At 34.0% G+C, this 27,847-nt stretch overlaps 1 protein-coding gene across 2 annotated transcripts; it reads left to right on the forward strand.

Moving 5' to 3' along the window:
• Nucleotides 1–9,510: 9,510 nt before the first annotated feature.
• LOC140442856 (uncharacterized) lies at nt 9,511–27,300 on the forward strand. 2 transcript variants are annotated; one of them, XM_072533820.1, is made up of 3 exons: nt 9,511–9,901; nt 16,050–16,397; nt 27,132–27,300. In XM_072533820.1, exons 1-3 carry the CDS (start codon nt 9,529–9,531, stop codon nt 27,176–27,178), a joined length of 768 nt encoding a protein of 255 aa, XP_072389921.1. In that variant the 5' UTR covers nt 9,511–9,528; the 3' UTR covers nt 27,179–27,300. The 2 variants fall into 2 exon arrangements, with proteins under 2 accessions (XP_072389921.1, XP_072389922.1); XM_072533821.1 differs by having other exon boundaries at nt 16,050–16,412; nt 27,132–27,290.
• The last annotated feature ends 547 nt before the right edge of the window (nt 27,301–27,847 follow it).

The raw sequence follows: 27,847 nt of genomic DNA on the forward strand, positions 1-27,847 counted from the left end.
GTCTCATCAACACTTTCACATAAACGTTTGTCTGTAAATGATTTAAAACAATTAAATATTAATGTTTTTTCATTAACTGTTAGAGGACCAATTTTTCGGCGTTTACACGGCACTTCCAAATTTTCCATAACACTAGTATACACAATAAACTGCACCTTGCAACTGAAGTACCTACTTTTAGTGAACTGTTAAGAATTTTGAATACGCCACTTGGACCTTCCTATATACAAAATGGAAAAACCCACTATCACATTTTCTGTGGAATAAGTTTAGAAGGTAATTATCTAGTCAATTACTGTCGTAGATTCCTGGAATTAAAGAATTAAATGTTTGATTGTTGAAACCCTTACTTCGTGGAATGCACTCATTTCAGATAAAATAAAACGTTTTATTTTATCTAAAGAATTAAACTTTATTTTGCAAATAGGCAAAGAATTAAACTTTATTTTGCAAATAGATAAAATAACACGTTTTATTTTATCTAAAGAATTAAACTTTATTTTGCAAATAGGTAGGTACTTATTAAACTTTTATTGGTTATATATAACCAATAAAATAAACATCTTACATTTCTTGCACATTCATTAGTACCTGTTAACCTCCATCACTCCGACACTGGCAACCTTATTTAGGGATTAGTAACCCTCACAACTATTGTATTCTATTCTGCCCCAACCTTTATACCTGGTGGTCATCCTCAATTTAAAATTGTTTTCCTATATACTTCTGTAAACTTGTTGACAAATATCTGTTTTTCATTGAGTCACCCGTATCAACAGTTTAGGGATTTGCATACATAATTTATTGTTTTATTACTCTCTCAGACATAAAAATACAATATAACTATGTTTAGAAGAGCCTCCAAAATATCATTTTCATAGTTAAAATTGAGAACTGACAAAATGTAAAGTAAAAACTTTTATTTAAAAAAATTCCTTTTTAAAAGGTATACTAATAAATAACCCTATTGGGCTACATCACAGAATGCTTTTGGAATAACTATTCCATCATCAGTGCTATATGGATGTACATGTACAGCAAACGATATTACTTTACATAACACTACCTCAATAAACATGAATCAAACACAAAGCTCATCTCCAAACTCATATTCCAATGTAGTAAATTCTTTTAAACACCTAACAAAAGAACAGGCTATTGTCCTTACTAGTATGGAAGATACCAAAATTCACGACTACATCATAGCAGTAATGTAGTCAGTATTATATCAGGAATTTCTAACAACCGAATTTGTATGTATCTTTCCTCAAAAAGCACGGTCGACTCACTTCTTAACTCCTACAAGTTTGTGAACATAAAAGAGTCACAAATAGAAATAAGAAGATTAATCAGTTCAGCCGATAGACTCATAGTATCTAATGCATGCCCTACAATTTCTAAAAACATTATAGAAGCAGAACTACAAAAGTTGGGTATCATTGCTGTATCTAAGATGACTATATTCAGAATAGGTATGCCTAAAACAGAATACTGTCATGTCCTCAGTTTTAGATGGCAAATATTTATCAATTTTTCCAGAAAATATGTCTATCCCCGAATATTTTAATATATACCTTGTATAGTCTGTACCTTTACATATATGGATATAACTGTTCAAATTGTAAAACAATTGGTTACAAAGTATCAGAATGTCCTTACAGAACTGATATCACCCCATTAAACCCTTCCTTAGCACCTATCCAACCTAGAACAACAGTTCAAGAATCTAATGTGCAAACAAATTTAACAATGGAAACCGACTCTATTCTAGTAACACCTATAACCAACACTACCCAAAACCCTTCTCCCAAAAATCATCAGTATCAGAAAATTTTACCAAAAGTCTAGCAGAAGAAATATCTACACCTTCTATAAACATTGCCAGTAAACCAATCAAGTTAAAAGACAAATATAAGACAAACTAATACACCTTTTTATGTCTCCTACTCTAAACAAACATAAGAAAAAATCCAAAAAATCAAATAAAATTTCCCGCGAAGAACTCACTCTTTCTCTGGAATTAATAAAGGATAAAATAGAGAACAGATCGCCGGCATTTATTCTAAATTATAATGAGATTTACGATTTCCTAGAAAACACATTACACGCATTTTTACAAAAATAATTACGAAACGACTAGAAAATAAATTGGAATTTTATCAGCCCATAGAACAGGCGGGTTTTAGAAAAGGCTATGGAACAAACGATCACCTACTGGTAATAAAAAATCTTATAGACAAATGCACTGAATATAATAAACCACTAGCTTTAATATTTGTCGACTATGAAAAGGCATTCGACACCGTAAATCAACAAAAAATGTTGGGAGCCTTGACAGAATGCCGAATTGACTATCGGTATATAAATATAATTAAACACATATACCAAAACGCAACAGCCAGTGTTAGAGTGGGTGATCGTCAAACCCAGAAATTTCCGATACAACGTGGAGTACGCCAGGGGGACACCATATCGCTGAAACTCTTTACTACGCTGTTGGCATATATATGTAAAAGGACAAAACTGACCGACAAGGGCATAAACATAAACGGAGAAAAGCTTAGCCATTTAAGGTTTGCAGATGATATTGTACTAATAGCTGATAGGATAGATGAGGCCAAAGAACTTTTAAATCAGCTCTACCTTTCCTCGCTAGAAGGGGGATTGAAAATAAATATATCTAAAACCCAGATGATGACAAATCTTGTAGTCAGCGAAGATATATGCGTAGAAATAAGATCCATAGACCAGGTAATGGCCTATAAATACCTAGGTCATGAGATTCGCATAGGAAAAGATAACCAAACCGTTGAGCTTCTCCGTCGTATAAGACTGACTTTGGCAGCCTGCCGCAAGCTGAACCATATTTTCAAATATGGTTTGATATACCAATATGCCTTAAAAGAAAAACGTTTAATCAGTGTGTTTTACCAGTGTTAACTTACGGTGCGGAAACGTTGACCATGACAAGGAGAACAGTTCAAAAGATCCGTGTATGTCAAAGGGCGATGGAGCGTGCTATGTTGGGCGTTTCACTACGAGACAAGATCCCAAATCGCCAGCTACGACAAAGAACAGGGTTGGCTGATGCAGTAGAAAGAGTAGCAACACTTAAATGGAACTGGGCAGGTCACTTGGCTCGAATGACAGGTAATAGATGGACAAAGCGGATACTGAAATGGAGCCCAAGAGATGATGCCTACCGAAGCAGAGGTCGTCCACCAACACGTTGGACTGACGATCTAAAACGTTGTCATAGGAATTGGATGCAAGAGGCACAAGATCGAAATAGATGGAAAATTATGAGGGAGATCTATGTCCAGCAGTAAATAAGCGAAGCTTGAATGATGATGATGACATTACATGCACAACTCCAAAAATTATTCAAATGAATCTATTGAACAAATCGATATTCTTAACTTCGTCCACTGTTATATTCATAATTCAAAACTAAAAAACAACATCACCCGTTTAAAGATGAAACTAAACCCCAATAAAACATCTTCAATTATTGAAGAGTCCGGTGAACCTCAATCCCAATCGGAAATCTAATGTCAGATTCTTTTATTGTGCATTGGAACATTAATGGGTTTTAAACCCATATCAAACAATTAAAACTTTTAATAAACGAACTATCTCCCAAAATACTTTGTCTTCAAGAGACCCATTTTAAAAATACCAATATAAATCTTCAAAACTATCAATGTTTTCTAAAAAAATAGAAACGCACACGCTATCGTCACTAGAACGGATATACAAGCTAAACCAATTGCATTAAGTACTAGTCTTGAAGCTGTATCTGTAACATTTTCTTACCAAAAACATATTAACATTTGCAATATATATCTGCTTCATACCAACGATCTCGATTTACCAGAATTTAAAAATTTTATAGATCAAACTCCAAACACAAAAATAATTTCAGGTGATATGAATTGCCATCATCCGGCCTGAAGAAGTCGTAAAACTGACAAATTCGGTAACTTAATGAATCACTTCATTGATTCCTCAGATTTCATACTACTTAATAGTTAACAATCGACAGATTTAACACATGTAACGGCCTATTTTCCGCCATAGATTGGACATTATGTAGCCAATCAATATCAACCTATCTCTTATGGAATACTTTAGAATCACTACACGACAGTGATCCTTTTGCCATTCATGTAATACTTAATAAATCTCAATCTCCAAGTTCCCAATATATCAATCTTGGAAATTAAAGAATGCCAACTGGAACTCCTATCAGATCGACATCCAAAAGAAAATAATGTAAAGTGTTAATACTAAACTCTATAATAGACAACCAGTGCCTTGGTGTACCAGCGAAATCGCACTAGCTTTATCTATAACAAAATGTGCGTTTAATAAACTTATAAAGCATAGTACAAAAGAAAATTTACTTAAATTTAAAAAACTTATCTACACAATGAGCAATGAGCAAGATCGAGATATCTCATAAAAAAAGCAAAAGAAATACATGGAAAAATTATGTCTCTTCTATAAATACATCGACCCCTTCAGCTGTCATTTGGTCTAAAATTCGTAAACTCAAAGGTTCCACCTCTTTTAGACAAATAAACACCTCAACTCTTGGTTAAACACTAATTACTTGTAACAAAGTTATTGCAAAAACATTTGCTAATGTTTATCAATAAAATTCTAGCAATAATGATATATGTCAGAAAATGTTAACGCACAAGGAAACTATAGAATCCTCTATTATCATCGTAAACGATATCAACGATCCTTTAAACATCGCCATAGATCTTCAAGAATTAGAATTTGCTATTTCTGATTTAAAAAACGCCTCGGCTGGATCAGATGATATACCACCAATATTTATAAAAAACTTGCCACTTACACTAAACTAGTATTACTAGATTTATTTAATATTTGTTTTCTAAAACTTAAATTTCCTAATCTTTGGTCCCAGTCAGTAATAATTCCCATCATCAAGCCAAATAAACCTAAAGATAAGCCTACTTCTTACCGCCCCATATCGCTTACCTGTAGTATGTGTAAAATCTTGGAAACAATTTTAAACCTTCGTCTAATATGGCACTTGAAAAATAATAATCTCCTTTTCCCTTATCAAAGTGGCTTTCGAAGAGGTAGATCGACGTCAGATAACCATGTTACTTTACAAACCTCAATTAATGAAGCTTTTGCAACAACCAAAAACTGATTGCAATTTTTTTTATACAAGCCAAGCTTTTGAGGGAACATGGAGACACTGCATTTTGAAAAATCTAATCAATAACGGGATTCGAGGTAACATACTAGCATTTGTAAATATTTTTTTTAATAATCGATCGATAGAAATTAAAAGCTCATCAAGAACATTAGATGATGGAATCCATTAAGGTTCCATAATAAGCTCAACATTATTCTCAATTGCTATCAATAGTGCTATTCATGAAAATAGAGCACTTAAAGCCAGTATTTATGCAGACGACATCGTCGTTTATACTAAATCAAACAATATAAAATCAGCAACGAAAATTTTACAAAATTTTTTAACTCGGATTGAAAATTGGACGTTAAAAACTGGGTTTAACTTCTCTACAGAAAAAAAAAACATTACATACTTTTTAATAAAAAGAGATCTCAATATTCAACTTACTTAATTTTATATAATTTATTATTAAAACAATCAGTTAATTTTCTAGGTCTCTAGAGGTTATACCTTTAATACGCACCTTGGTATAGGACACTCGGATCAAAAGATATCGAATTTTTAAAGTTGAACTGATACAAATTTTACTAAACATAAATTTCGCGCTTGTAACTGACATTAAAAATCGCCGATCGCTTCAAGCGTTTTCTCCGAGGGAACAGTTTATTCTAAAAGAGAGTCGCCTAAAACATAAACGCAGGATAATATGGGGATATTTAAAATTTCAATGTGTGGGAACTGACCGCCGAACGACGCGTGGGTGTTCTTAGTTGCCTACTAACCAGTTTGCAGTAAGTAGTCGAGGTGTGAACTTATGTTTGTTTTGTGTACAGTCGATCAAAGATTTTTTGTTATTTGTTTACGATTTCAACCTGCGTTATTGGTTGGTGTTACCAAGGTACATTGAAATAATCAATTTTGGAAAGTAGACTTTGTTTCCGCTGTCTTTAAGCTACATTTTCACATAATACTCATTTAAAAATCTTAGCATTTTAGCTTAGATACGCCATATTTTTTTAATAAAGTCGTAAACGGGTCAAATGGGGACGGTAAAAGGGTAGCTCAAAATGGAGACGTCCCCATTTTAACCTATGGAATATTTTAATGCCGATTTAGTAATTTTACTAGGTACCTAGGTAGAACTGCTTTTGACACAATTATTTAAATATAAAGGTATTATTGAAAAAAGTCTGACCTATACAAAAATTACTAGGGTAAGCATTTATGTATTGAAGTATCTAAATAATTATGTTTTTTTTAAGATTTTAACATGCGTCGTTATACAAGAAAAAGCGACATACAGACTTAGTCCAAGGAAAGTATGATGGCCGCTATTCAAAAAGTGTTAGAAGGCAACATGGGTTACAGAAAAGTATCGAGGCTGTACGCTAATCCACGAACTACTTTGGAGCGCAAAGTAAAAGAAGCTTAAGAAAAAGGATTAAGTTCGAAAGAAGCTACAGAAAAAATATTGGGTAGATTTAAGACTGTGTTTTCCGAAGCGCAAGAAAATGAACTTGTTATTATATTTTATATTTAGAAGAAAGATTGTTCAGCCTTAGCTTAACAGATTTAAGAAAACTAGCTTTAGATTTGAGATACTATGTTCTCCCTGTGTTGTTGTACGGGGCGAAGGCATGGACGCTTACAGACAGCACTATTAAAAAACTTGAAGCATTTGAGATGTGGCTTTATAGAATAATGCTGAGAATATCATGGACAAGGAAGTTCTAAAAAAACGAAGAAGGAACCAGAGATTGTGTTTACGATCAAACGCATAAAATTGGAACATCTGGGACACGTTATGAGAAATCAGCACCGTTACTCCCTGCTGCAGTCTATATTGCAAGGTAAAGTCAAAGGTAAGCAAGGACCCGGTAGAAGGAGAATATCATGGCTGTGGAATTTAAGAACATGGTTTAAGAAAACCTCAACGGAGCTGTTTCGAGCCGCAGCGAGCAAGGTCATGATTGCCAAGATGATTTCCAACATCCGAAACGGATAGGAACCAGAAGAAGAAGAAGCTTTCGATTTAGCCGTTAAAAATTATTGGCTTTATGGCTTTCTAAGGCGGCACCCCAATTAGCAGCAGTAAACAAATTTTTTAAATTGCTTGATATGAATCCTTATATACGCAACACAATTTATCACCCAATGATATCTAGAACGTAGATGAAACCGGCATTCTGACTGTACCTAATAAGCCTTCCAAAATCCTTTCTCTGCGTGGTAAAAATCAAGTGGGTTGTTTGTACTTATCAGACTGTGGTGTACCGGTGACCTTAGAGACCTATATGAATGCTGCAGAAAATTTTATGTCTCTTATTGGATGGTGCCCCACCAGGGTCATCTGCAGTGTATTATGAGACTGGTTGGATTACCAAAGAAAACTATTGCATGGTTTAAAAAGTTTATTGAGTTTTCTAATCCCGGACCTTAAAAATCAGTGCTGACTATTCTTGATGGTCACAGTTCCCATACCAAAAGTTTAGAACTCCTTCATCTTGCTCGAAAAAATAACGTTATATTATTATGTTTTCCACCACACACCACATATCGATTACAACCACTCGATGTCTCATTTATGGCACCACTTAGTATATTTTATGCACAAGAGGTTAAAAAATGGTTGCTTAATCACCCTGGCAGGGGGTGTTACAATTTATCAAATTGGACAACTAGTCAATGTTACTTTTTCAAGAGCAGCTAATGTTCAAACCGCAGTGAAGGGTTTTGAAAAAACAGGAATATATCCTTTCAATAGAGATGGATTCCCTGATCACATGTTTGCCCCGTCAGTTACCACAGAACAACTAAACCACAATCTGAGCAGTAGATATCATGGAACTGTACCTTCTGACGACGCTTCTCCTGAGCCTTATAAAGAAATTTCTCCTGTGCCCTCTACTTCAACAGGTGGGTCTACGTCACCCAAATCAGCTTTTCTGCTTTCACCAAAAATATTGATTCCCCCACCCCAAGAAAAGGAGCGTGTAAAAAGAAATAGTAACAAGAGGAAAGATAAAACTGTCATAATAACATCGTCACCATACAAGGCTGAACTAGAGACCGAAGAACAGAAGCGCCAAAAGAAACAAGAAGGTAAACACAAAAAAGATCTTTTCAATAAACATAAAAAATCTGCGACTTTCAGCGATAATCTATTAAATACAAGAAAGACTAGAGAATCTGGAGAGTCTGATACATCCTTTAATGAAGACGAGGAAGCTTGCATTTTTTGCAACGAGATGTACAAAAACTCTTTCGATCAGGAAGGTTGGATTCGGTGCTGCAAATGTGGTGGCTGACATGAAGCTTGTTCAAGCTGTGAAGATGATGATGACAATTTTATATGCGATTTTTGTCTAGTGTGATTTTTATTTTTTAATACTGTTCGTACTGTCATACTGAACCTACTGTATAATAATGTTCAATACTTCATTACATGTTTAATTAAAAAATAACGTAATATTTTTATGTACCCCATTTTACCCATCCTTTCTTGAAAAACTAGGTATTTGCATTTTGCGAGGTATTTCAAAAATGTCTATTTCTGTCCTTTCCTAATTTTTGTTAAATACTCAATATCTATTTTCTGGTATCTGAAGACACACTTTAACTACATAATTGAGTAAAATATTTTATTTATTACAAATTTTCATTTAATGTCACAAAATGTGATGGTGTCCCCATTTTGGGCAACTCTCCCCTATACAAAAAATGCTAATAAACATTTTTGTTTAAAATTATCTTAGCTACATTTTTTATTTGAAATATTTTTTTCTATGGTGTACAGATTCTTGGTAATTCATTTTCCCCCGTCCACGTGGGGGGTTTTAGGAGAAAGCACGAGGGTAAAAGTGGTTAATTTTATTGCGTAATTTTTCGGCGTCCTAAAATTGATCAAGTCAAACGTAAATTTATCGCCAGTCCATTACAAAATGCATTAGAAGTAAAAATTCAAAAGAAAGTACTTCCATCCTTACTACTATACAAAATGTGAATAAAAGCATTTAGGCACCTGATTGTTGTCTACTGCATAAACAGGTTAATGCATTGTTCTAGTCTATGCAGCGAAACAGTTATCTAATCTAAACTGCAATGGCTTAGATTCATCTTCATTTAGACCATGAAATATCTCATTAACCTTCAAAAAATATGTTATTACTTAGATATATAAACTAAATTAAGAGGAATGATTATACCTGCTCGAGATCATAGTTATATTTAAAACAAAAGTATAAGCACAATACAGGTAGTTAAAGTGATACGGTCTAGTGTCCTTATTGTAGTATATAGTGGAGATAAATCATTGAAAAAATCAGTTATCTCCGAGTTGCAGAAAGATGCATTTTAAATTGTTAAGTTTGGTTTTAATTTTAAATTTTCAAAAATCTGCATTATCACAAAATGCAACCGATTTTTGGAAAGGTGTTACAGTCTACAAAGAGTGCTTTTACAAGAAGTATCCCGGTGTTTGTCTTAAAGAAAAAGCGCTGCATGCTTTAAATGAAACGATCTTGGACGATAAGCCGATTGTCATCGGATTTTTGGAGATCCAGAAAAACACTGATTATTTTGTCAATAAAACAGATGAAAATGCTCTACCTGAAGAGGAAACAGCCAGAAGTGCGAAACTTAGTGACGCTTTAATGGATAAAATCGATGAGTTTTTCAAGTCCAGGACTGTTAAGCTGAACTTGTCAAATGCCTTTGAAGGTAAGTCAGTAAACGTTATACATATTAATATCAATATTTTGCATTAAAATTTTTGATAATATTTAAATTTAAGTGTAGTGTTTTTATTACAATAGGAATATGTTTAAATATGATATCTACAAAGTTCATTCCCGCTTTGTAATAAAAATATTTAGTAGTCTAGTTTTTTGTATACATACATTTTTTAGAATAGAATAGAAATATGCTTCATTACCACCGAAAATTGTACAATTTTATGGACAAATCTTACAAAAAATAACAATAACAATACCAATAACAATAACAAGAAAAATATTAATGGGAGTTGATAGTAAAATAAAGGTAAAAGATATCCGCATAGCTCGCAAAAAAAGAAAATATATAATGAAACATGTATATAAGATGGAAGGCAACCGTATATACGTATTTCTGACTATTGGTCGTCTTCGGTACGGTGCAGCCAAGCTCTTGTAGTGATCCTTTCCCAAGTTAATATGCTCCTTTTCTAACTTGGCTGCACCGTACTGAAGACGACCAATAGTCATAAATACGTATATACGGTTGCCTTCCATCTTATATACATAGTTTATTATATTTTTTTCTTTTTTTGCGAGCTATGCCGATATCTTTTAACTTTATTTTACTAACAACTCGCATTAATCTTTTTCTTGTTGTTTGAAACGTTCTAAACGATTGGCATTCCTTTCCTCAGGTAGCTTAGTTTCCTCCGTGGATGTGTTGGTTGTTGCTCTGGAAACCTCAGAGTCTTCTAACATTATTGCCACAAATTGGTCGCATTGCTCCTGTAGTGATCCTTTCCCAAGTTAATATGCTCCTTTTCTAACTTGGCTATACCGTACTGAAGATGACCAATAGTCAGAAATATGTATATACGGTTGCCTTCCATCTTATATACATATTTTATTATATTTTTTCCTTTTTTGCGAGCTATGCCGATATCTTTTACTCTTTTACCTTTATTATACATATATATATATATATATATATATATATATATATATATATATATATATATATATATAAATACTTTAGTTACTTGTGCAATTAAAGATTAAAGTAAGTTTATTGACGTTTCAATTTCCACTTTGAAAATCGTTCTCAAAATACAAACATTAGTAAATTAAACAAATTTTGTTTTTTTTTAAACAACAAAAAACAATAGATAGACATTCGTGTATTCTATGATAGTTTAAAAGTATCATATTGCTTGCTTTATATTTTTAAGGTATTATTTGTAAATGGATAATGATGAAGCGATGATCCTTATTGAAGATTTTTTTTTATTTCTCTAAGGTTTAAACATTCTATGCAATAATTTTTTTTGGTAAAAGTTGTACATCCTTATTTTTTTGCACTTTTTGTATATTTTGTACAAATAATAGTATAGAGAAAGGTATGGAATAAAAATTAAAGAACAACAATGCACCAGAAAATGATGAAATTGTCAGGGAGTATGAAGGAGAACACTTAATAAAACAAAATCCATAAAATACCTCTATGAAAGGTTGTTACTCCATCTTTAGCTTGGTCGTCCCATACTTCTTTTGCCGATTGGTGACTTATTTTTTGCTATTTTGACACGGGTCTCCTCCATTCTGCTTACGTGGTTAGTCCATTCTTTTTTTCACTTTGTCTTTATTTATTTATACACTACATGTTACATTTTCTTCTAATCTCTTCACTTCTATTTCGATCTCCCAGCGTATTTCCTGTAATTCTTCTCAGTTCTCTCATCTCTGCCGTTTCAAGTAGCCTTTGCGTTGTGGCTGTGCCGGGTTTTTTTTCTAAAGCATGTCATTATTGGTCTTAAACTGGCTTTATAAATTCTTAACCTTATCTCATTGTTAATGCGTCTGTTTCGCCATATAGTCCTGTTAAGGCATCCTGTCAGTCTATTTGCTTTTTGTACTTGATCTCTTACTTCTTTGCTCTTAACAATTTTTTTTCTGATATAAAATGCGAGTGTTTCTGCTGACTTAAATAGTGCAAACATCCTTACAGTCTAAACGAAAAGTCCAAGCTCCGCTGCTCTACACGGAAGAATCTACACTAAGATATCGGTTCTGGTTATTGGTTTGTCTTTTAAACTATGCTCTTTGAATGACAATGTACATTTTAGAGTATCCCTAAGGTATTTAGGGAAACATAGTATTCAAGTACTTTTCCACATCAATAAATGTTCGGTTTTCTGGATGCGTCTCTATTGTAAAGGGAAGGGGTGCAATGAGTTAATCCTGATTTTGTTTAAAGTAGGTTGATTAGTAATATCTTGTCAATGGTTTAAATCTTTAATTAATTTTGTTTTTACTCCGGTAAAAGTTTCAGATCGTTCAGTTTGAAACCGTTCAAATACATTGAGTAGATGACAGGACAAAGATGCCTGCAGATAGATTTTGGGTTAATTAGTATTTTTCCATAGTTTGGATATAAATTGTAATCGTTTAGATAATCTAACATTTTAGCTTCAAAATTTATAATTTGGTATGTAATCAGGTGCTTAGTAGTGGAAGTTGGCATTCTCTTCTTCCCAATCTCCTTGGCATTGTGCAATTTTTCTACGGTAAACTTTGGCTTTAAATTTGGGTAGGTGGTCCTGGTAGAAGAAGAACATTATCTGTCTGAAACATGTCTGAAAAATCTAAGGCAATGGTATGAAAAATCAACTACATCGTTATTTAAAGCTACTGTCAATAAAGTCACGATAGCGAATATGGTAGCCAACATGATATCCAACAATCGATAACGGTCATGGAATTAGAAGTAGAAGAAGAAAAAACTTTGGCTATGCTCGGTAATTTGATGAGGAATTTTAACGGATCTTGTTTGTGGTACCTAAGATTTTGCTCATAGATATTGGCCTAGGCTGCCGTGATTGTACCGGTTGGGGTGTCCACACATATGTGGTTCTGAGATCTGACTGCTGGAGGGTTTTCACACAGAACGTTTTCGGAATAACTATTCCATCATCAGTGCTATCTGGATTTACATATTGAAAGTTAAATATATGGGTAAAAACCTTTTACATGCAGTTAGATTAACTTTGAATTACATCTTGGTGTTTAAGTTATAGACAGATTTGGTCACATGATAACATAGGACTTTCCTGGGGTTCCTAGTCCTTATTTATTTTAAAAAAGCTATTAGAAAAAAGATCGTAGTTTAGTTGCTTAGTTAGTAAAATAAAAATAAATAAACTATTTAAAAAAATCGCTAACTTTTTTTTTCTCAGCTCCTAAGCCTAATTCATATGACCAAAAGTTACACATAAGGCATTGAATCCAAAGCTCTGTTTCTGCCTGCTTGAAAATCATCATCATCATCATTTGGCTCTACAACTCTATGTGAGTCTTGGCCGCGTTTACTATTTGCCTTCATTGTTGTCATTCCTGAGCAGCTATTTCCCATTGCTGTATTCCCATTTTGCGTTTATCACTCGCTACTGCGTCCTTCCATCTCTTTCTTGGGCGACCAACTGACCTTCTGCCATCGGGCCTTTCCCAGAATGTGGCGTTCAGGAGTCTTTTGTCACTCGATCTTAGTACGTGGCCCGCCCATCTTATTCGGTTTGCTTTTATGTAACGTACTATGTTTTCATCTCCATATAGTGTCTGGAGTTCATCATTGTGTCTTCTTCTCCATTCTCCTGTTGTCTCTTCTCTGCAAGGCCCATAGATAGTCCGCAGTATCTTTCTTTTCAGTACCATTAATTTTGTCGTTTCCCGCTGCTTGAGTCCATGTCTCGATTCCATACGTTATTGTGGGACGAATTATTGTCTTGTACACTCTTATTTTTGCTGGTAATAAAAGTATTTTTGATTTAAGTACGATCATTAATGAGTAATATGCCCTGTTTCCTGCAATGATCCTGGCTGCCACGTCCTTTTCATATTTATTTTCAGCTGTTATGATCGTTCCCAGGTACTTGAATTCTTGTGACGACTTCAAAGTTGTATTCATTGATTGTTACGTTTTGTCTAACCCTTGGTCTTGGGTTCTTCGTATCCACCATGTACTTGGTCTTATCCTCGCTGACCTTCTGACCAACTTCCTTGGCTCCGTTTCCGAATAGGATGAAAACTTCGTTTGCATCTCTGGTGGATTGTGAAATTGTCTCCATGTCATCCGCAAACGCCAGTAGTATTTTTGATCCTTGGGCGGCAAATCCGTTTGTCAGTTGTGGTTGAGCTTTCCTTACCGCATGTTCCAGTGCAAAATTAAATAGCAGGGGGGCGAGAGGATTTCCTTGTCTAAGCCCGGTGTCAATGAGGAATTCCTCCGACGTGGTACTGTCAATTCTGATCCATGCGGAAGCGTTCTCTGTGCTCACCTGTGCTAATGGTACCAGCTTTCCAGGTACTCCCATTTGTACCATGGGAATCGTCTACTATTTCTACTTGAAATTACCCCTCACAAAAAATGCATTCTGCATATTTGTCGTCTGTGTATTGCTTATTGTATCTTTCTCAAGGTTAACATCATCTTCAACTGTGAAAAATTGTTAAGATGCTGCGGAACTGCCTTTACTGCTAGATTTCTTTTGGAATTTTTTTTTAGCATTGTTGAACCGTCATTTAGTATATTATCAAATGTTTTTCTTTTTACTTTAATAATCTTTTGATTGTGGTTTTAACTAAGAATCTTGTAAGTTAGTTTTTTATAGAAAGGAGGTAATTATTTGTGATTTGGAACCTTTTCGTATACGAGTGGATGTGTTGTTTTTTAAATTGGTATAGGGGATATTTTAAAAGGTGACACAAGTCTTGGAGAAGTTTCCCTGGAGCATGACTACGTTTGTTGTATGGAGTATTCGTCAATAAATTTGGAGCAGGTAGGTTGTGGTTTCATCAGCTTCTTTTGTAGAGAACCATCTGCTCATTTATGGAAATATTTGTTGGTTTAAGCCTCGGAGCTTCCTAAATCCATTTAATTTTCGAATAAAATGACGTTTACCGATGTCATGTTACACGTTTTTTCGGCTTCATATGCGTCAAGTGCGCGTTGATTTACATGAATTTAGTTTTTTATTTCCTCGCTGTAGTACGTCTTGAACCTGCCCATATAGGGTTTATCAAGAGGTTAAAGCTTATGTGTGGAAAATTACCATTACAAATTACGCGAGTGGCTATAATGGCCATTAAGTACTAGAAGAACAGGAGATTCTTTTGTTGGTTACACAAAATTTATAAAATATTTCATCCATCCTGTAAATAAGTTCTGTTCTATTCAACCACTTTGGTGAACCGCATGTATTTATCTAGGTGAAGCACCACTCAGTAACTGGTTAATTTGATATTTTGGGGGAAAAATCAACATAGGTGGAACAAATCGACCAACAGCACTCATTGCTATAATTAAAGCTATATTCAAGGGAACCACGTTTAGTAGATGTTCTGATCTGAAAAAAAAGACGCAACTTGCAGTGGCCCATATTAGTCACATTGTACATAACTACAATATGATGATAACATTTAGACAATATTATAGGTTAGTATTGCGCCAATATACATAGTATGCTATCATACAAACCTAGCACATCACGCTTGAACAACATTTTTCACAAATACAAAAAAATTGATACAAATTCGATAATTACAACTTACCGTAAATAAATATCAGAAATCTGTCGAATGCACTAAACTCACTTTGAGATACAACGAGTTAGAAAACAAATACAGGAGGTTCGCAAATTAACCAAAACTTCGTATTCATAACTTAAACTTATTTTTAAAAGATGGCGCTACCTGTCATGTCCAATTTTTGATGGGGGCCCAGAATAATTATAGGGCTCATATTAGGACGTTCTTTTCTACTATTATTTATACTTACTAACGGGGAAAACCCGTGTGGTCAAAATACCAACAGATAAATCACCAATCGGTAAAAGAAGTATCAGAATACCGCATAAAAGATGAAGTTACAATCTTCCAGAGAGGTATCAGTCCGCCAATGAACAAGTAGAATTGCATATAGAGAGAAAGAAAAAGAAGAAAAAGACTCTTATTTCCATTATAAATAAAAATAGCTTACATTTTCCACTCATTAACTTATATGTTCCATTATACATATTTTTTTTCGTTGGTGTCCAATTAATAAATGTACTTTTATCAACCACGTGTAAAATACATTTTCACTTTTAATTTTGTTTTAGCTCGAAAAGGAGGAATGGGTGGCGGAAAAAAAGGAGGAGGTAACATGGCGATGATGGCAGTGGCAGGCATGGGTGCCATGATGGTCAATATGTTCATGGGAAAAATGGCGATGATGGCAGGATCCGCTTTAATGATAGCCAAAATTTCAATGTTACTGTCACTTATCATGTTAATTAAAAAGATGCAAGGAAAAGGCGACGGCGGAGGTGAAGAAAAGCACATCGTTTACGCAGACTCCGGACACAGTCATGGAGGAGGAGGATATGGAGGTGGAGGATGGCATAGGAGCTTGGAAGATCCACACAATATTATCTACAAAGGCCAGTGGACTGCCTCATCTGATAATGGTTCAGGTTTATAAAGTATGAGCATGAATTAGGCCTATCGCGTGATCTATTCGTGTTTTCTGTACTTTTCTTTATACTTTCTTCCATAAATTTGTTGTTACATTCATACTTTTTACACACTATGAAATTTTCTTTACATTGCACATTATTTTTATTTTAACACAAATCAAAATTGATTTTAAGAGTGACTGAATATATTATGGGGCATTACCTGTAAATATTATTTAATAAAGATATTTAGACCATTTAGCTGAACAATTTTAAGATATTTACTAGTGAAATTAAGTACTTTGCTCTTCAATAACTTCTATATTATTGTGAATATAAGTAATTTGGAGGTAAAAATACTACTAATCTAAAATTAATAAAAAATTTAAAAAAGAAAATTTTTTAAATGGAAAAAGAACCGTTTGGTGTGTCTCTTATTATAACAATATCAAAGTAACTCGGAAAATTATTGTTCATAGATAGGTATATTTTGTACCTTTTTATTTAACACAAAGTTACGGTTACGGTAGTGAAATTATTCATACGACACAAGGTATTGGTTAATCTGAGGCGCCAGAGGGAGTGCTCCAATATCAGCATTTAATTCTACAACAAACAACAATAAATTTAGCTCAAACACATCTAAATGCATTAAAAATTACCTTCTAAAACCGCTACTCTGGAACTGTTGCTCAGTTTTTTCATGCAGGTTTTCTGAAATGTCAAGTTATGTCAGTATAACCATACTCAGTAAATAACTTATTATACTACTTATCATACAACTCTTATGCCATTTTCAACATTAACTTACTTTTGAATGAAATTACCTGCATACTGCAGGTACCTTTTTAATCCGGTTTCTTTAATTAAAATACATTCCTCTTACCCCTGTTATGATTAGGATATAAAATAAAAATAAAATAAAAATAAAAATAAAAACGTTTATTGCCTAATAAAATTTAACATGTCATTGAGTATATCATTCATTATAGTCTTCTTTCAGCGTCTCGCACTTGTACCGCCAGCTTCTTGATTATTCGTCCTCTCGGCATCCTGGACCTATTTGTGTGAATTTATCCTCGTCTTCTTCTGTAGGTACTAATTTACGGCACCGTACCTACTTCCCTGCTTGGCTGTTTTCCGGCAACCATCCGGCTAGACCCTGATCAGGTGGTCGATCAGTCTATGGGTAGTTCTATGCATCCTCTGGTTCCTGTTATTCTCGAGGATGCCCTTAATCTTAAGGAGTCTTCTTGTAGCCTGGTGGAAGAAATCTGGTCCTTTTCTCGGCCACCTCCCTCAGTGGTATATACTGGAGCCTTTCTCTGATGGTTGCGTTCGTGATTCTGTCTTCCCATGATGCTCCGTCGATGATCCGGTAGCATGATGTTTCCGTGGCTTCTAATCTTCTCCAGTGTGTTTCTGCAATGGAACTCCACACTGAAACTGCGTACAGCATCACCGATCTAACGTAGGCCTGGTACAACTGGATTTTCTTGACCTTGGACAGCGGGCTGGTCCTAAAAATGAAAGGAAGAATTAGTCTTTAAGCTGCATTAGCTTTTACCTTAGTTTCTTGCTAATTGAAGTTCGCAGTTCCTTCCTTTTCTGAATCCAAATTGTTCCTCTTGCACGATTCCTCTTCTTTCTGAGTGTTTCATCAGTCTCTTGTAGATGATCTTTTTCAGAATTTTTCCCATGGTTTCTAGGAGAGAAATAGGCCTGTAGCTTTCTGGTCTTCTTCCGTCTTTCCTCGGTTTTAGGAGGGGGATGATCTTAGCGTGCTTCCAGTTGTTCGGAAAGTGTCCTTTCTTCAAGCAGAATTTGAAGATATAGTACAGTTGTACTATTATCTTCCTTGGAAGCTCCTTGAGGGTGATGTTGTGGATTCCTTCCGGTCCTGGTGCTCTGCTTCCTTTCAGTTTTCTGATGATCCTTGCTACTTCGTATGGGCTGGTGTAGTCTTCTTCTTCTATTTGGAATTCGTTTCTTCCCTTGATCCTGTTGGACTCGAAGTTGACTTCTCTTCTTGTTCTTATATCCGACATGTCCTGGTTTTGTCTGTGTATGTTTGCCATGTTCCTTGCAATGGCATCCACCTTTCCTTGGGTTTCGTAGTGTATTCCCTCGTTGTCCATGATTTGTGGCATCTTTTGTTTCCCTCTTCTTTAAGCTTACAGCATTTTCCAGACGTTTCCGTGGTTTTCTTCAGCTTTCCTGATGTTGTTGTGTAGCTGATTTTCAGTAAGACTTCTCAGTCTTACTCTTATTTCTTCGGATAGGGTGTCGCCGTATTCCTTGAATTCCTGTGTTCTGGTCCTCTGGAATGCTCTTCTGGCCTTGTTTCTGTCCTTGATGATGTCCTGAAGTTTTGTTGGAATGATTAATCCTCTATTGTTCGTCATAGATTTTGGTATGTTGTCCTCCATGGCTTGTTGAATTCTTCTAGTAATATCTTCTATTTTTCTTTCGACTTCTTCTTTTGAATTGAATTCCCTCTTCATCTCGATTTGGTTGAGTTTTCGTCTGTAATTGGGCCAATTTGCGTCTTTCCATCGCCATCTTTCTACTGGTTCTATGGTTGGTAGGTCTACTCTTGATGTATGACTAGGAATGTTTCGTGCTTCTTTATATTTTTGCATTGAAGTTGTTGGTATATATTGGATTGTTACTTGCCTCTTTTCTTCTTCTTAGTATGTCTGTCTATTCCGAAAGTTGGCGATCATTCTGGCTATCATGACTTTGTTAATTGCTATATGGAATAGCTGTGTTAAAATCTTTCTATACCATAAGCCAGGATATTCTTCTTCATCCTGGGGCTCTGTTTCCTTAAATTTTACGTTGCAAAATGCATTGGAGTAGCTTATATCTGCCTTAATTTCTCATTAAATGTTCCAAGTTCTGCAGCTTACGGCCCTACACGATCTTGACCAAATCCGCGGTTGTCATCATCCTCCCTAGTACTTCTTCATTGGTGACTTTGTCTGTCCTTGGTATCTTCAGGATCCTTCTGTATAACCATAGCTCAAACGCCTGAAGTTTTAATAGAGTTTCCGCCTTCAATGTCTAGGCTTCCGTACAGTAGCACTCAGCACGCATAACAGTTAAGGAGCCTAACATTTAATCTCTTGGGTATTGTCAGACGACTCATTGATTATATTTCCCCAGTAGCTGTACTATGACACACGTTAAATTCTCATTTGGTTCATGCAGATTTGCTGCAGTTATGTTTTCCTTGCTGATGATCATTAAGTTTTGCTGGTATTTATATCCAGTCTATATGTTCTACTTGTTTTGGTTATTTTGTTCATTAAGTTTTGCAGCCGTTCTATGGTAATGGAAAACACTATTGTATCATCTCCATACCGCAGGTTATTAAGCTTAAGTCCATTTATTGAGATGCCTTTATCAATATCTTTCAGAGCCTCTTCAAAAATGTGCTCCGAGTACAGATTAAATAACAGTGGTGAAATTATGCACCCCTGTCTCACTCCCCTTAAGATTTTGACCTAATCTGTATATTCTCCATCTATTCGAAGCCCCACTGATTAGTTCCAATATAGGTTAGCTATTATTTTTAGGTCTTTTCCGTCAATCCCTGTCCTCTTTAGCACTTCCATCATGCCTGACTTTATCTAAGCCCTCTTGTAGATAATTAGGCATGCAAAAACATCACAGCTGACATCTCGACATTTCTGAAACAATACCTGCACGCTAAATGAAGTTTCTCTTGTACCAACGGCGTTCACAAATCCAAACTGATTGGGAGTAATTTGTTCCTCGCATTTCCGGTAAATTATTTTGTGGATGACTTTAAAAAACAGCCTCAGCAAATGGCTCATTAGGCTTATGGTTCCCTAGTCTTCACAAACTTTTGCTCCTGTTTTATTGGGAAATGGTACAAAATTTCATTAAATATTTCAGTTATTATTTTTATTTGTTCTGCATCTAATAGTTTCCGCAGTTCTGCAGGAATATCATCAAGTTTCGGTGCCTTTCCATCCTTCATTTGTCTGATGGTTGCCGTTATTTCTTCTGGTAGGATTTCGGGATCTGAATTTTCTTCAATGGTGGGTTCTTATATTGTTTTAAGGTCGTGGAAAAGATTTCCTTTATCATCTGTTATTTTTACGCTGTTGCGTTTTCGGGACTTTCCAGCTATTTCCTTTACCTTTCGATGGACATTGCATTTATCATATCTGCTCTGATACTGATACTCCTATATTTCTGGAAATTGTTCTGTTTTTTTGTTTCTCTTTGGATTCTCTTATCTTTCTTTTGACGATGGTATGTATTCTCTTATATTCTTGGAGGTATGGATGGTCTTTTCCACAATGAACACATTTTGGTTTATCTTTTGTTGGTTTTTGGCAATCTTTAGTAAGGTGTTTACCAATACATTTTACACGTCTTGGCTTCTCTTACAGTATTTTCACGTGTGTCTGTAAGCCTGGCATATTTTACATTGTGTAATCTGGAACTCCTTAATGGCTCGATTTGAACTCTCGTACTAAGTATGTCTGTTATGCCGTAAATTCTATTTGTTAGGATGAACATATATAGTTGTTTTTTAGTTTTCCATTTAAATTTCTTGTCAGCTTTAATGGCTTTATTGTCGTTTTTGTAGGTTTTTTACTATTTCTTCTGGTGGCCATGTATGATGTAATTTCTTAACAACAACTCTAATTGGCCTATCTTGCTTATTTTCATAAGTGTGGTACGAAAGGTTACTCGTAATTAATTTCTCTATTAAAGCTCTGTAATGATCGCTATTGGCTGTATTAATTTTTATAACTTCACTGTTTATGATTTTCATAATGAAGGTAGTATTGCCCTCAGTTAGAAGCTTGCTCAGGTCAACAGCACTTTGAAAACCTTTTACTACAACCGTAGGTAGTGGTTTTGGTTTTTTGATTGGTTTTTCAATTTGTGTTGATTTTTGCAGATAGGGAAGGGATAATAAGGTATCCATTGTAGGTTTTTTGTTACTTTTCCTGTTTTCGTTTCTTATTCAGCCCGTTTCATACGCTAAATCTTCTTCATCGGTTCAATATTCAAGTTTATCTGCTTTTAATTTCTTTTGTGATTTATCAGCACTTTCGGTTAACCCTATATGTTGTTTGGCTTTTTTTATCGGTGCTAATCTTTTTTCCATATCGGCGATTATTTGACTCAACCGCTGATTATCCATATTAAGTCTCTTAACATTTTCTTCTGATTGACACCATGCATTATAAAGAGACTGCTCATTTTGTGAACGTTGTGTATCCTCTGAGAATATCGCAATATTTTGTTGGGCTAGTAGTGCGCCATTTCAGTATGAATAGGAAACATTATAAATATTTAAATATTTCGCTTACCTAAGTCCAGTTGAATTTATCATGATAGCTTACATCCATGGCCATTGATATCATTCACTTGGACGGTCAAATGAATATGAAATGATTTCTTTAATAATTTTTAATTTTCTTTGTAAAAAGTTTTAAATTAAATTTTAAGAAATACAAGCACCGGTTTCCTTTATTCCCTGTATACTTAAGGTTGAATGTGATGAGTTTGGTACAAGTGTACTTTTTTAATTTTGTAGATTAAAGTATGCCCTTTCTATTTAAAAAAATATCGATGACGTCACATCTGCTAAGATAGTGGGGGTAAAATTGGTTCTTTTTCCAAAATGTTTAAAAAACAAAAATAAAAATCGATCTATTAGAGCTTTAACTGTGAAAATAATTAAGGCATGAGATAATATACTGTTTTACACTTTAAAAACACACTGTACATCAATGTATGAATGAGTGATTAGTATTACCTTTGACATTTTTGTAATTTTCACATATTTCGCAAAAATTCAAGCGTCAATTTTTCATGTCCAGCTCTGTATTATAATACACTTATCACCAACTCAATTTTTTAAGATCCAAACGACATTGTTAATAGTATTAGAAAAAGTCTTTCTTCGTTTATTCTCTCATTAATATAATGTAGTTAATACTATTTAATTGTTACTTGGGCAGTTGTCATAGAAGGAAAAACAAGAAATTGAACTTTCATGAAATTGTTGATCTCGACTTGTCAATACTAAAGAAAGCTTTATAAGAGAAAACGAGTGTTAGTAAAACTATTTTACTATAAATGTATTGAAACAGAAAGTTCACATTAGAATTACTAAGTAGTTTCCCTCGTTTTCAGTATTGATTTTGTTAGAAAATATATTTAATAGCTGTGTAAATAATGGTCCTTTATTAATCCGTGTGGCAGTCTACAGACCCCAAAAATAAACTGAATTTTAATCTCAATACTGTATTTATACAGGGCTAAACTGCAACTGATTGTAATAAAAATCACATAACGTTCATTTTTGACGTTTTGATTTTCACTCCAGAAATCGTTTTCAAAAAAGATTATTTTATAAACAAGAAGATATTTTCAAGTGTAGATGTTTATTAATTGGCGCTTTGTTATACCAATTTAACAGGTGACTTACATGGCTTTGATCGTGTAAACAAATAATCATATTTTAAGTTAAAAAATTCTGAGGGTGGTGTCTCGGGCAATATCATTGTCTGGACACTCTGAGATTAAAGATAATTTTTTGATGAAAATTTGAGTCAGTATTATTTTCTACTGCTCCAAAGCCCACCTCCAAGTCCAAGCGAACATTATATCGTTATCCATGATTTTTTTGGCGAGAATTCTCTTAAGTTCAAGCAAATATATATCGTTATCTATAATTTTTCTGGCGAGTATTCTCAAGTTAAAGTTAATTTCATGTAATTGAATGAACTATCATCCAATAAAATCGTCCTAGGGACGCATGATACCAATATTAAACAATTTAAAATAAAAACAATCATCATCGTTTTGGATTTACAAGCCTGCCTGGTTCCTCATCGATGGTATCAAGGAAACTTATTCTACGTCTTCCTATTCTTCTCTGACCAATGGGTCTATCAAGAAGCGTTTTGCTGGTTGAGTCATTTTGTTCCACCTGCATTACATACCCTATCTAACTCAGACGTCTTATCTTACTATGTTTTACGATATCGGGTTCCTGGTACAATATATAAAGTTCGAAGTTGTATTGTCTTCTCCACACTCTATTTTCATTCACTACTTCATAGATTATTCTTTCGAAACATACTAACATGTTTCATTTAGGTACTTTTTGTGTTTTAGAGTTTTGTTTTTGTATTTCTTGATATACTTGTAGATTTAAGGAAGAGATTGAGCCCAAAATAGCATCTGTTGGCCGTGCAAATTCTGCGGTAATAGTATTTTTAGTGCTAAACAGCATCCCAGGTATACAAATTCGTTTGCGATGACGTCGTTTTTTATAACAAGTGGTCATACGATTTGTAGTTGCGTGCTTATTTTGTGCTTATTTTCATTAACTTTGTTTTATTGTTATTTATTATTAAACCCATTTTGTAGCTGATTCTTTTAATGATACATATGCCTCTCATACAGCGTTTTCCGTCTACCAACAATATTGATATTATTAGCATAGGCAAGCATTTGCACTGATTTATTATACAGATTTGGAATTTATTTTGTGGAACATAGGAATTTTATAACAATACAATGATTAGCTGATTTGCAATTAACCAGTGTAAATTTCAATATAACGTCGCGATGTTTTATAATTTATTCATTTGTTCGATTGGACTCCCTCTCCAGTCGATATTTTTCGACTGCTGCGCACGTGCGCACGTTACCAAACGCAAACGATTATCGTATAATAAAATCTCGCATCTCGCCAAGACGCCAATATAAAAACGGAACACAGGTAGGGTACCTACATGTCAATTAGATATGGAATGAAAATATTATTTTACTAAAAAAAATTGTTATATTTTATTGCGAAAATGGCATGAAAAAAAGTAGATTTCCAAAAGTTAAAATAAAAAGGAATTTCAGAAATAATATAATAATAATATTAAAAACAAAAATTCAACGTAATAGATGTTCAAATATTCCACCTCTTTCTATAGAGCAAAAACCAAATCTGTTGTACAAAGATACTCTCATATCTCTGAGCAATTCCGATCTAATGCTTCCACACAGGTGAATTATTTTGTTCTCAATTCCGCTAAATTTCGGGCTCTTTTAAAACCATGTCGATAAACACTTGCCTTTAAAAATCTCCAAAGAAAAAAATCATTTGGGGATAAGTCTGGTGATCTGGGAGGCCACTTGATCGTACCACGAGAAGAAATTAATTTATTTCCACAAATGGTTTCTAAATAATTTTTACTGTTCGTGTATTGTGAGCAGGACAGCCGTCTTGCTGAAACCAAATAGTGTCAAAGTTGACAGAAAGTAATTGAACTGCTGGAATAATTTGATTTTGCAAACAATTATAAAAATTTATTTCCTGTTATATTACCATTAATAAAAGATGGACCGATGATATAGTCCCCCAAAACACCTGTCCAAACATTAAGTTTTTGGGGATATTGTGTTCGTACTGGAATACTCAAGTGCTTATTAGGCCGAGACCAATATCGTACGATAGAAGGATTATGTTTCTGATGTAACAAAAATGTCGACTCATCGGTTAACAAAATGTTTTTTAAAAAATGTTCATTATCATTTTGTTTATTCATTATCGGTTCACAAAATTCCATGCGTTTGAAATTGTCCTCGGCTAATAACTCTTGAGTTGTTGAAACTTTCTGAAAACTTTCTGAAACGACTGTAATCATTCCATTTTAAAATATTCCTGACAGTCTTATCATTCATGTCAACTTCTTCAGCAATCGTTTTGCTTCAACAAGGATCGCTAGTTTCAGCAACACTACAAACATCAATTTCCCTGTTTTTCCGAACTTCGTTAAATATTTTCTCTCGTAGTAGATCCGTACATTTTCGACAGTTTTGTACACAAGCAAACGATTCAATTTTTTTAATAACACGACTAATAGTTGATTGTGTCGGTATTGGCCTAGCTTCATAGGCACAAGTAAATAAATTTATATTGTCACGATAGGAGTTGCCCTCAAAATACCATTTTAAAATTTGTACTTTTTCTTCGTTTGAATACATGGTTTATGGTTAGAAATACTACTTTAATTTCAGCTTATGGCGTTATAATGAGAAGCAAAGGGCAAAGGTATTTGATTTGCTCGGCCAGTAATGTTCCTTGAGACTGTTGCAAAATCGGTAGATACCTTCGGCAAAAATCTGTAGATTTCGATATATCATATACATCCTTTTAAATTTTAAATTATCAACAATATTTGGAATAATAAATGTAATAAACTAACATTAACCAATTCAAATAATATCTAATGAACACAAACAAAATTTTTATTAATAAAACATTATTATGATCTGCACAAAAACACAGACAATCGGTGGACGATACAACAGTGTCGACGTACGCTTTTAGCGAATATGCCGAAGTCGCGAAAGAGCAGCAATCCAGTGGAACAAACATATTATTCATAAAACATCGCGACGTTTTATTAAAATTTACACTGGGTAATTGCAAATCAAGGGATCTCAGTAATTGTATTAAAAATCCCTATGTTCCGTTGAAAACTTTTCAAATGTGTTAATTGAACAAATAGTTGTTACTATTAATACTGGCATTTCTTTCAATGTATTTGTCTTTGAAAAATTAACTGTCCCAGATCGAAAAAGTATGACATTTGGAGTTTCCAGAGCTTCTAGAGATTAATGATCCATTAAGAAGGTCCATAACAACCTTTTGTCTGAAGGTTTGCTTCCCCATCTGTTTATCGTGTTTACTTTCTTAACTTCACATTCGATTTTGAATGCTATTCTTAAGATATTGTCAACGTCTACGTCAAATAGTATCGGTAATAGTATAATTTTAAATTGTTTATCAACATAACCTTATTACTGTTCACCCCTCCTGTTTGATTTCAATAAAGACTTCAAATAATTTTAAAGACTTCCATCATTTGCAGCGCCTAAAGAAAGCTATCCTTAACCTGTAATAAACCCAAATTGTATATCGTCGCTTCTTCCTTCACACCTTTTACTTATTCTTGCGTGAAACATGCTAAAAAATATCTTCAAACGTGATCAATTAAGCCAAGTCAGAATTCTTCGCAGGTACCTTTATATAAAGTAAACGTTTTTATTATACAGTGTTAAAACTAATAATAACAAAGCCACTGCAATTTGTGTTATAATTTATTTTCGTTTTGTGGCAAATGGGTTTGTTGCTATTATCGTTAAATGCTATCGTAATGTCTACCATATTTCTTTTATATTATAAAAAGTCTAATTGTAGGGAAGCATAAAGTAGGTTACGTAGTAAAACATGTAATCTTTAAAATTATACCTTGATGGCTACAGATAAGATTTTATTTTAAACAACACTTTATAGTATATAGGTCAATAGACTAATGCCTATTTTTACATTTTTGTTTTTGTACATAATAGGTAATGATTATTAAATTTACACTTAGCTAAAGCTGCTATCGCTTTGTTGAAATAAATGGCCGAATATATGGCCTAGGAGGACAAATTCGTTAAACTTCCCGTGCTCGAATAGGTATCAATAAAGTGTTATGAATCATTTCAGCATATCCCTGCCTCATCAGATACTTGGGCTAATAAAATTCAAACTCAAACATTATCCCATGTCCCAAATTAAATCACGCTCTTAATAGTACCTCACAATCTCACTCTTAGCGACAACATCCTCCACGCACTTAATTTTTAGCCAATATTGACTTATATAATATACACAATAAATTTATTTTCTTTTAGATCAAAATGGCTTCTTCTACTTCAAGAAAACAAAGAGAACATGGTGAGGACATGGACAATAAAAGACTGTACATAAAAGTACCTTGATTAGAATATGTAATTATTTATTTTATTATAGTTATTTATAAATAAAGCAATTCCTTATAATAAGAATTTAAGTGTAGAACTAAAACTAAAAATATTAGGTGTCTGATAAATAACAATGCTTAAGTTTTTTTATATGTTTTAACATTAACTAATATGTTATTAACTTAAAAAAATTTTTTTTTTCGAAAATATTTTCCAGCTGTACTTATATAACACCAAATTTCAAAAGGAATGGTTGTGAACGTGCAAAAAATTACGAATAATACCCACCAACTGTAAGAAAATATTCATGTTTTTTGAACAAGATGAAAATCTCACAAAAAATGATACATCTGGTGTATATTGATCCAATTCGTAATAAAGTAATGTCTAACTATGTAATCAAACGAAGATTCGATAACAGTAGTCTTGGTGATAAATCGAATGAAACTATAGCATATAGGAACATAATCTGTATGCTCATTAAAATCGTCATCAACCTGTATGCGTCCACTGCTGGACATAGGTCTCCCTCAGCTCTTTCCATCTGTCTCTATGCTTTTAACATTTTCTGATGGCTTATGATATCCGATGCTTTCTCGTAGTCCACAAATATCAGTGCCAATGGTTTGTTCTATTCTGCAGACTTC

This window comes from Diabrotica undecimpunctata, chromosome 6 (genome assembly GCF_040954645.1).
Source record: "Diabrotica undecimpunctata isolate CICGRU chromosome 6, icDiaUnde3, whole genome shotgun sequence".
In the NCBI taxonomy this organism is placed as follows: domain Eukaryota; kingdom Metazoa; phylum Arthropoda; class Insecta; order Coleoptera; family Chrysomelidae; genus Diabrotica; species Diabrotica undecimpunctata.